This window comes from Rhododendron vialii, chromosome 3a (assembly GCF_030253575.1).
Source record: "Rhododendron vialii isolate Sample 1 chromosome 3a, ASM3025357v1".
NCBI classification, from domain to species: domain Eukaryota; kingdom Viridiplantae; phylum Streptophyta; class Magnoliopsida; order Ericales; family Ericaceae; genus Rhododendron; species Rhododendron vialii.
Window position 1 is genome coordinate 6,708,538 of NC_080559.1, and position 10,750 is coordinate 6,719,287.

At 39.5% G+C, this 10,750-nt stretch overlaps 1 protein-coding gene across 1 annotated transcript; it reads left to right on the plus strand.

The window, feature by feature from the left end:
• LOC131318486 (double-stranded RNA-binding protein 1-like) lies at positions 1–8,258 on the plus strand. Its single transcript, XM_058348304.1, has 6 exons — positions 1–422; positions 2,224–2,340; positions 4,359–4,594; positions 4,697–4,937; positions 5,825–6,073; positions 7,661–8,258. The coding sequence occupies exons 1-6, from the start codon at positions 158–160 to the stop codon at positions 8,071–8,073; spliced, it is 1,521 nt and encodes a 506-aa protein (XP_058204287.1). The 5' UTR covers positions 1–157; the 3' UTR covers positions 8,074–8,258.
• Positions 8,259–10,750: the final 2,492 nt, after the last annotated feature.

A 10,750-nucleotide genomic window follows, 5' to 3' on the forward strand; every position in this document is an offset into this window, starting at 1 on the left:
ATCTTCGGTCCTTCACTAATACTCCGTAAGTACTCATTCCTTTCTTGAACCCCAGCAAGAAGTCTCTCTCTCTCTCTCCTTCTCTCTCTCTCCTAACACCAACATACTCCCTCACTCACACCCCTCTCCTTCCCCAACGCCACCGATCGAACGAGTCATGCACAAAGCGAAGCTGCAAATCCTGTGCCAGCGCAACTCGTGGGGCTTACCGGAGTTCTCCACCACCAAATGCGGCCTCGACCACAACCCTAGCTTCACCGCCACCGTCACTGTCAACGGCGTCCCTTTCACCACCGCCGATGACAGCAGGACTTCCAAAGAAGCTCATAACAAAGCCGCCAAGGTCGCTCTCGACCACTTCTCTCCCCCTGTTAACCCGTGCCCTAGCTTTCCACAACCCTCTCATCTTCCTACTACTTCTGGTAATAAACCTGATAATTTTCTATAGATTTTGTGGCTCTTTTGTTTGCCGTCTACCTATTTCTATGTACGGCGTCTAACTAAATTCTTGTACATATTTTCAATCAGTTTGTACAGTTAACGACGATATTGTTATCCATTAACTTGGATGGGCGGGTGTTAAATTGTTTTAAAACGTTGGGTGGGCGAACGTACATGATTTTTATGTTTTTGATGAAAAAGGTACTACTATAATTCGAAAAAAGGCTTGGAACTTGGGTTGGGCGGCTGCCCAGGCTTATCGGCCCGTCGGTCTGTCCTTGTTAGTATGCATTATAATCTGTTAGACCATCTCCACTCTCTACTCAAATGTTGCCCTAATTTTAAATTTTACTTGAAGTACCTGGAACATTTGTACACGCCTTGGCCGAAACTTAGATCAAAATGATTTCTACACAAATTTTTTACTCAAAAGAACGTGGCCTTTTGTTATTGTTCGCATTTTCGAGTCCCTTTTTTTGAACTCTGGATTTATGACTGTGCTATTGGTAAGCTTTTACTTATATCTTTGTTTTACTCTTAGGCCCTTTGGAATGCTCATATCAAATGATATTTGTAGTCAAACTTTCATGCAAATAAGTAAGACTTAGTGTGGAGGGCTGGAGATGGTTTCATGTTTAAAGGTATGATTGTCCGGACAAGTTGTGAGGGGATATGTATTTTTGTATAGGATGGGGCTGACTGATAGTGAGGGGGTCAGTGATACCCTTCCCAAAGTACCCTATATCCTTTGATTTCTAGTTCTAAACATATGTTTATCCATTCCCTAATGACTAAGTCCAAATGCTGGAAATGGCTTCCCATGGATATTGTGAGGCAATGGCATGTCATATCTTGTTAATCAAACAGGTTTTGCGTTTTGATCGATTTGGGGAAGAGAAGAGCAGAGTAAAATGAAAAACACTAGTAGTTATGTTGCATATGCATATTGCCGACAATTTTTGCTTTCTAAGCTCTGTGTTGCCAGTGTGAATGTGTTATGTTTCCGTCCCTGGAAAGGGCAAGAATAAAATAGAAGAAAGCGTACAGAAAATGACGTGTTTGTCTTGTTTTCAAAATTTTAAATTCTTTTTTTATCCTATTAATCCAGACTGTCATGTATCTGGAATTTGATATTAGAACTAATGTACATTCTTTTGGTTATATATAGTGGTATCCCTGCAATATATCTTAACATTAATAGTTTGTCATTTCGTATGATGTTATTGATGGGTCTTTGTTGGTTTTTAGCATATTTAAAGCCTTATATTTGCATTTTATCATGTGCTTTTTTCTTATTCTTCTGTACATGGATTGGCATTGGCATAATAATTTCAGAAGCTTGCGTGTTGCTTATGATATCTTCAAGTCTAATTGTCTAATTGTGGAAGCCTGGAAGGAGTGTAATTGATAATCTCTCATTCTCTTGTGGCTACTAATGCATCTTCAAAGCAACTTTACCTTAGTCTGCATTGTTACATTTGTCTTCAGGCTTGAATACATCTTACATAGTTGATTCTCTCTTGATTAATGGTGTTGTTGGTGCTAATACAGATGGAATGACATGGTACTCTCTCATGATATTTGCTTTTGTATTTAACCAACTTGCTATGTTTTACATCACACAATGTGTGCTTTGTTACGGTACTTTGGTGTGTTAGACTTGTATGCTATTCTAGTCGATTATGCAGACAAGGGAATGACATTAATGGATCTATCATAGTAAACTATAATTACTAATTACCTTTACCTTTTTGTCCATCTTACTTCCTCTGAATGTTCCAGGTTTGGATGTTGGACAGCTCAGCACAGGGATATCACAGCCTACCATGACAGGGACAATACAGACTCCTCTGATGAGTGAAACTCTAGTTGGAGCCAAAGATGATAAGAAACTTATCGGTCAGTTGCTTATCATGTAATTAGCGTAACAATTTTTCTCATGGCCCTGCGTCTCCGCTCATTAGTTGGTCAGGAACTGTTAGAATGCTTGCGGTGACACACATCTTGATACTTTTCAGATGAGTCGTTACTTCCAGCCGCATTTGGGTAGTTGAGTACAAGTCGCTTTGTTTAGCTTTATTTCCTCCTTTTGTAATGTTTGTCTGTTGTTGGTTCACGTGGGTTCAGTTGAATGGATCATGGTCTGTCAGAATTAGGGTTATCCTTTTATAGATCTGTCCTATGAATTTTGTGATAATCTTGCCTCTATATTATTTTCAATTTAGGCAATTCAATAATGTGAACGAAGATCAACCTGTTATTTTCTTCTTAAATGCACTTGTGCCAATTCGGATTTCCTCAAAGCAACCTACTTTCTCTCTATCTTCTCGTGTATTTGAAGTATTCAAGATAGGTAAACCAACGAGTGGTGTAGTTGTACCAAAGCTTAATAATCCTTTTAGACCCCTGCCAACAGATGGAATTCTTAGCACATTAATCCCTGAAGTTTTACTCTCTATATAACCAACACGCGTGCACGCGCACACACAAACACAGCATATTGGTATTGCGTGGTTGGTGAAAAATTTCCTTTATAAGTCCCCCAAAATTTTTTTTTTTCACAACTTGTTGCATTCCCTGGGCTGATGCACAGGCCAGATCCTGCAACGCTTGGAGTTGCTTCGTGCTGAACCCCAAGGTTCCCTTCTTGGGGTGGAATTGGGGGCCTGTTCTGGTTGCTTCCTTGATTGCCAGCAGTCTGTCCTCTATTGTTTGGGGCTTACGATGCCTTGGATCAAGCTTGAGCCATTAATTGTTCACCATTTATGGGTGTTTAGGGATGAGTTTTCCCCAAAGACGGCACCAACTCGTGAAGCGAAAATAAATTCATAGGACCGTCTGTCCTGCAAGCAAGAACTAAGGACACCGGTATGGTGTCAAACTGTCAACCAACATCCCTCCGATTTCTAAGTCAATTTGTAGATTTATGGTGTTTAGGATTGGGAGTTTGTTTATATAGGGCATGGAAGGTTGAATTCTTTTAGGATTATGCCCCTTGGATTTAGGGTTTGGATGAGGTTGGCACTTAGTGTGGCCAATAGCGTTAGCCGTCCCAACCTTTATGAGTGTTAGACTGTTAGGCCATATAGAACAAGGATTGTTAGATATCTTCTTCATGTAGGGAACTGGGTGGTTTAAAGGGGTCCTTACCACCTGGCAACCCTTTTGGGGTGGCGGAAAAGTTGCCCGCTCTTAGTGCTGGTCGGTCGTTGGTTCTTGACCTATTTGCCCTTCTGTTGTTGGCCTGCTATTTTGTGTATGAATGACATTCCCTTAGTGGATTATCATATCATTGCACACATGGTGAGTTGGTGAGTTTTTTAATGAATATGTTTACTTTTATGGACAAAGCAAAAAAGGACTAACCTGACTAACTCAGGTTGGATTGGCTTTGTTTTGTTTTGTTCCCAAATCTTGGTGATCAGGTTTCAACTCCGAAAACAAGTAAATAGACCAAGGTATATTGTTTTAGGTTTGACTGTATTTCAAACAGAATAATCCCAAACCATCTTTAGTTTGTAGTTTTTGGCAAATTTTGAACTGGGTTCTCATGGAATTGCCATCTCAATAGCAGTTGCTGCGAGAGGCATTACCTTCCCTCTTATAGGATGTGTAAGATGTGTTGATGTGCTGGAATTTCAAACTCTGAGAAGTTTAATGTTGTCTATTTAGTTGGATGCTTAAAAGTTTGATTAGTTCACCTTTCGAATGGAAAGGTAATGTAGAAAATGAAATGAATTATGAAGTAGAGTTTTTGGAAACATTGTTCCACTTTGACAATTCGGATAAAAACGGATAGGGTTTGGCAAATATTTTTACAAATCCAGGGTTGAGGTGGCCAAATGTCTTATATTTAATATGACCATATTTTTGCTTGTCGTGGCATGATATCATGTTTGATGCTATTTTTCTTGCAGATATGCATCATCTGTACAAAAATCGGCTGCAAAATTATGCTCAAAAGAGAAATCTCCCACTGCCTGATTATTCTACTGAACGTGAAGGCCCTCCACATGCGAGTCGATTCAAGTCTAAGGTCACAATTGATGGGAAAACCTATGGGAGTCCTGAATTTTCCCCGACATTAAAAGAAGCTGAACATGCAGCTGCAAAAGTTGCCTTGGAATCGTTGTCAGTCAATGAAGTTCAGGAAGTTAGTCTTTGAACAATCTCGTGAATTTTCCTTGTTCTTTATGCTTGCTTCACATAATTTTTTTCCTGCTGTTCATTTTTAGTGTGTTTGTCAAAATGTCAGGATGATTCTGGTCTCTTCAAGAATCTCTTGCAAGAACTGGCTCAAAAAGAAGGTTTAGATGTTCCAAAATATGAGACAAATGTTTCTGGTCCACCTCACATTCCAACTTTTGTCTCCACTGTTGAAATCAAAGGGCAATCTTTTGAAGGTCAAGCAGCAAAGAGCAAAAAGCAAGCAGAGACCAATGCAGCTAAGGTTGCATACACTGACCTTCAAGAGCGTAAGAAGCTTGTTACCTCAGGTACATGTTTCAAGTTTTCTATAGCTCAAATATCAAAACTCAGAGGAAGACAATGACATGGGTTTTGGTAGAGTAATTTTCTTATCAATGTGATGCCTTGAGCTTTTTAGCTCTGTGTGTTTTATCATATAGTCGTCAATTAATTCATGCTTACTTGTTAATAAATAGTAAGAACTTTCTTGCTGCCGTTGGGTTTTATGGTCAAAGCTCATATGTATAGCAACCTCATAAGATAGGAGTACCATTCCTTGGGATTTATTGGTGCTAGGAACACATGCTTCGTTTGAAATTCAATGCTTGTTTTTCCATCTCATTTCTTGTTCCTGATATCACCCGTTGTTCTTATTGTCGTGCTAATTTTTATCATTGCTGTTGCTGCTTATCAATCCGTTAGTGAAAACTATCTGTAGATGGCTAATATGTTATCTCTACTTGTGCCCTTTTCCTTAATGTTTTCAATTTCGGTGAAAGCATGTTATAGTCTATCATCTTTGTGTAGAATGAGTGGCATTATGTTTTGCATGAATAATGCGTGGATAATGGTGGTATAATATCATTTTTTGTTTACGGTTTTACACTCTCTGTTGCATCTTAGTGCTGTCTGTTTCTTTTGATAGAAGACAAAATCTCTTTTCCTTTGCGAAGTACTTTTCAGATATGGAAATTTGGTGAAAATGCATGCTTGCTGTTTCGATGATTGCTTCCGGAACTTGAATGTTTAGTGCAAGTGTTAGACAAGAAAGAAGATAGCCAATTTTTAACATTGTTCATGTTGTTAAATCAAAGCTTTGGAGTGATGCATTAGGACATGTTATAGATTTGCATATTGGGGATCATATTTCATTGAAGCATATGCCCGTTGTTGATGCTGTGCCATTTTTGTTCAGGTGGAGCAAGTATGGTCCCTATGATTCTTCAATCTGGAGGCAAAATAAAGAAAGCTTTGGAGGCCTCATCTTCCATTTTGCAGTCGGTCATTGCTGGTGATTGGCAACAGAGTGCTGGACAGCCTGGACCAAAAGAAGAGCAGAGCGAAAAGGATAAGGGTGTTGTTTTCTCTGGTGATTTGCAACAGACTGCTGCTGGACCAACTGCAAACCGTGTAATTCGGGAAGAGGAGGACAAGGACTACATAGGTGACTATTCTCAATGTATTCTTTACTATTTGGTGGCACTAACTTTCAACAAATAACTTTTAGTTTCTGCTTTCATGTTCTTAGAATTGTTCTGGAATTGCACACCAAATGCTTTTGACACTCCAAACTCATGTAGGAAGTCAAGATATACATGATTGTTTGTTTGAAAAATTGAAACTATCTAGTCATATTCCAATTGAAGGGAATTCTGGACTGATCTGACCAAATGGTTTGAATACTTAAGCCAACTTTACAACTTCCAGAACCAGCTGGCTCTCAAGTCTCAACGGAATTGGGAAACTGCTCATTAATCCTTGAATTTCTGGTTCCTTGTATTGAATGAGCTATATTGAGAGCTGATGAAAATAATAGCATTGATAAAGGTTTAACTAAAGTAATCCAATTACGATTCTTTCCTTGGCTCAAGTATCATGGTTTATACTAGAGAAAAGCAAGGGTTAGAATAGGCTAATGGGGTGGGTATTGCTTTATCCAAGCCAAATGGCTCCCTTTAAAGTGTAAGCACTGTGCTGCACTCTGTTGCTTGGCCTTTCTGTACTGCTTTCTCCTTTCCTCAGTCATTCCGTGGTACTTCAAATGGTCGGGTTTTAAGCATCATCCTGATCTATTCATATATCAGCTCAGAGGTTGGGAAATGTTATCTTTCAAATAGGTTGATCTAAATGGACACTTCAAAGAATGGGACACTTATTGGACACTCTCACACACTTGTTCAATACTCTTTTTTCTCGTGTACATAGTTTGACGCAAAAATCTTGATGTGTCCGGCAATTGTTTGGTGTCTGTGACTAAAAAACTAGTTAACTAATACGTGATCAACAAAATTTTAAAGAACTCGCATACACGTAACTATCAAAATTTTGGAATTTGACATTTCTCTTATAAAAGTTGGAAAAATCAAATGCCGCAAAGTTACATGTTATCTAAACCCATTTAAGAGATAAGACATAATTTGATAAATTAATCACTCGCAGCATCATGGCCTTATATTTTAAGGATATTTGGAGTCCCGTGACCGTGAAGATTCTTCTTAACTTAATGTATCATGTGTATTTTATGACTTACGATGTAAAGCTATTGGAATCTATAGGCATAACCCTAAATTTTGATATACTTAATTTAGCATATCCCCAATGTCTCCTTGTACTACTATTTAGAGAAAATAACATATCTGCAATATGTTCATATTGTGTTGTATCCGAGTCATGTGAATGTTTTGGAATGTATGTGTCTCTAAGTAAATTGCTGCTTCTTTGGTGTCCCTTGAAGCATCTTTCCTGATCTCGTCATATTTCCAAAGTAGAGGTTGTTAAGGGTTTTCTTTCAAGGGAGTGTAATAGAAAATCATGGTAAAAGGATAATACGTGAAATTGTGCCCAAATTCTTCTTATTTATCCCCCTTTTTTTTAGCTGTTTGTATTTTATGTCTAACATGTAGTTTCCTGCTCAAATATGTATGGTGTATTGAATTTGCTTGTACTCTTGAAAGTAGCATCATTGTTATTGGGCACATAGACCTTTCATTACAAGTTTACTGGAATCATGTCCATATTTTTCATGTCTCAGCTGGACATGAAGAAAAGCGCTCATCCAACTTGACCACTGCAAATGCCGAAGTCAACTATCACCATGCCCCTCCCTCGCCTCCTGACTCAGATATAAACGCAAAGAGACACAGAGGCTCCAGTTCAGCTGACATCATATATGCTAGTTTGCGAGATCCATTTCCTTCTACCTGTTCGTCGCCCGAGGATGGGTTCTCTCTGCCTTTGGTGCATTCAAAGAGCTCTAAGAATTCAACTTTGGATTCCAACAATAAGACACCACTTGGAACAGCAGATGGAAGGAATGCCTTACCTCGTGAGAAAATTTGCGTTTACCCTCGCGGGCCAAACGTGGAATATCCCGAGGGTGCCACTATGTTGCCCTTTAGCGATGACAAGTGGGTGGCTATGAAGATGAATCCAAATCAGTTATAGGAAGGTACACTGTTAATGTTCCTTTCCCTTCTCTCAGATTTGGGAACTTTTAGATGGTGTTTCGAACATCTAGGAACAAATGCCTATATGGATTAATGTAAGCATACTGGATCTTTCCTTAGTTGTGAACTATTTTTTTAAGTTTTACTTTAAAATTTCATAGACGTGTCGGCTTTAGTCGTTCAGATTGGTGGAAACTCTGTTATTAGGCGCGTTCTGTTAGCAGATAAGAAATCTCCACTGGTCTTTGGGAAGTTAGACATCAATAGTACTGCAGAAAGGTTGTTGTAGTCTTTTAGCCCATTCAGTGGATTCCTAGGAAAAGTGAAGAGGGGTAAAAGTAGAGAAAAATGGAATTTGTTTTCCTGTGTGTTCTCATGACAAGGAATTCTTGCAAAATAACTAAAATCCTTCCTTTTGACAGAATCTATTTTGCAAGTGGTTTCCTGTGGGAATGTGAAGTTGGCGGGTCTCATAACTTTCTTGCTAATTGAATAGACAAAAAGTTACGAAAAAGTTTATTTTTTCATTGGGCTGCTTGGGAATGATTGAAGCTTTTGTAAGTACTCTGAAGGTTTTTCTTCACTTTCCTTTTTAACGAAAATTATGCTTTGATTGGTTTAGAAGGAAAGGAAGAGAAGAGAAAGGAAAATAATTGTGAAGGAAAGTGTTAAAAAAATATGAGTGCTCCTATGAGTACCGACGCCGTGGGTAGGGAAATCGTACCGATGGCTGCGCCGGGCCATCTCCGGCCACCGGACAGCCGATCCGAGCCGTCCAAAAATTTTAAAAAAAAATCCCGAGGGATATACATATATACACGAAAAATAGGGTGTTTAGATTAAACACCTTACACACAACGGATGCTGTTGATTCCCTTGTGGGTCTCCTCTATTTTTTTTTTATTTAGAATTTTTGGATGACTCGGATCGGCCGTCCGATGGCCGGAGGCGGCCCGGCACGGCCGCCGGTACAATTTCCCTGCCCACGGCGTCGGTACCTATATCATTTCTCAAAAAATATTTGCCATTAGATCACAAATTCTTGTTGGGTTATTTTCCTAGCGATTTCAAATGGAATTTGATTGATGTTCTTGGCCAAAAACATCACTCAACCTAATTATCAGATGCACGTGCATGACAACGGCCTTTTAGGTTACATATCAACCCATGGACTTGGTCTCAAAAACGGAATGAGAGGGGCTGTAGTGCATCCGTCGCCGCACTACCCTATGTAGTGCGGCCGATCCGACCGTATATCTCGGCACGGACGGCTTGGATTTAATTCGAAAACCCTATTGTAGCTTGGCAACCTAAAATGACAATTCAAAGACCATTTTATGCCCTCAGACCAAAACATGCCAAAATACAGAGAGACAAACTCACGTTTCTAAGTTTTGAGCTTCTCTCTCTGGCCAACCCTAGACAACCCATAAATCCTATTTTCTTCTGGTTGTTAAACCCTATCTCTTACCACCGCAAACACTATAAATAATCCCCTCATTTCCCAAATCCAATCGTCTTACAATCCGGATTCAATGGTGAAGCAATTTCCGTTGGCTTTCGCCATTGTCGCGGTTGCCCTTCCAATGGTCACATTTGCCGCGGAGCTTCTCGTTGGTGACGGTCCTGACGGAGATGGGTGGACTACGGATTACGATTATGAAGTGTGTGCTAAGGGGAAGGAATTTCGGGTTGGAGACAAACTCGGTAAATTCACTTTATTCTTGCATTTTCATTTGGGAAAATGACGGCCTATGACGTGTTTTGATAATTAATACCCCCAAGGAGGTATTAATTATCAAAAACGTCCTTAGCCGTCATTTTCCCAAAATAGTTCGCCTCCGGTGTTGGGCTCCGTTGCTTGAAACTGGGACAGAAGCTCGGCCCAACCAACAAGTCCAAGGCGGCCCAATCTCCAGCTCCAATTGACTCGCCAAATGCAGCACCCTCTCCATCCCCAACTTCCAATGACTCGCCAAACCATGCACCGGCGCCTGAATCTTCAGATGCCGGTGATGAGCTATCAAATGACATGCACTACATGCGTACTTTCCTTGTGAATTGGCGATTATATCTCCATGAAACAATATGGAATAGAATTATATGAAAATTGGAATGATTCGTTTAATTTAAAGCATGAACTTCATAGGAATCTTGTTCTGCACAAGACTTGGAATTTTAGTCGTCGTCCGCAATTACTTCATCGTCTTGCATAAAACAGTTTAAACAAGACAATGAATTTGATAAATCGACTGGCATGGTCAGGAAAAACTAAGGATTTGATGATAGACTCGTTCCCCTACATTAAAGAATGGATCGAAACGGGGAATGCTATAGGGTTTGCTCTCTCTCTATATGGGGTATACCCGAATTCAAAAAAAAGTGATTAGACCAATGTGCCCGTAAGTGTTCAATCAACTTAATTTTTTTTACATAGCGGATGTACTCGATCAAAATACATACTATATTCCTTCCACGATTAATTTTTTTTTTATTGGATTTCCATTATAGTATGTGTTTATTTCGAAAACTTGTTCTTTTTGAAATTTGGATTTCTTTTCTTGGGTCCAACACGAGTGGCCATATGGACGGCAATCTTGACATACCAGATGGAAATTGAGCTAATTTACCGTTAACATTAATACGGGCCCACTAGTAAGAAAGAAATTATAGCA

Excerpts from the sequence above, each read along its gene's own strand:
- LOC131318486 (XM_058348304.1), top strand. The coding sequence starts at position 158 with ATGCACAAAGCGAAGCTGCAAATCCTGTGCCAGCGCAACTCGTGGGGC. Across the intron at positions 2,341-4,358 it reads AGATGATAAGAAACTTATCG|ATATGCATCATCTGTACAAA; the intron begins GTCAGTTGCTTA and ends TTTTTCTTGCAG. Across the intron at positions 6,074-7,660 it reads GGAGGACAAGGACTACATAG|CTGGACATGAAGAAAAGCGC; the intron begins GTGACTATTCTC and ends TTCATGTCTCAG.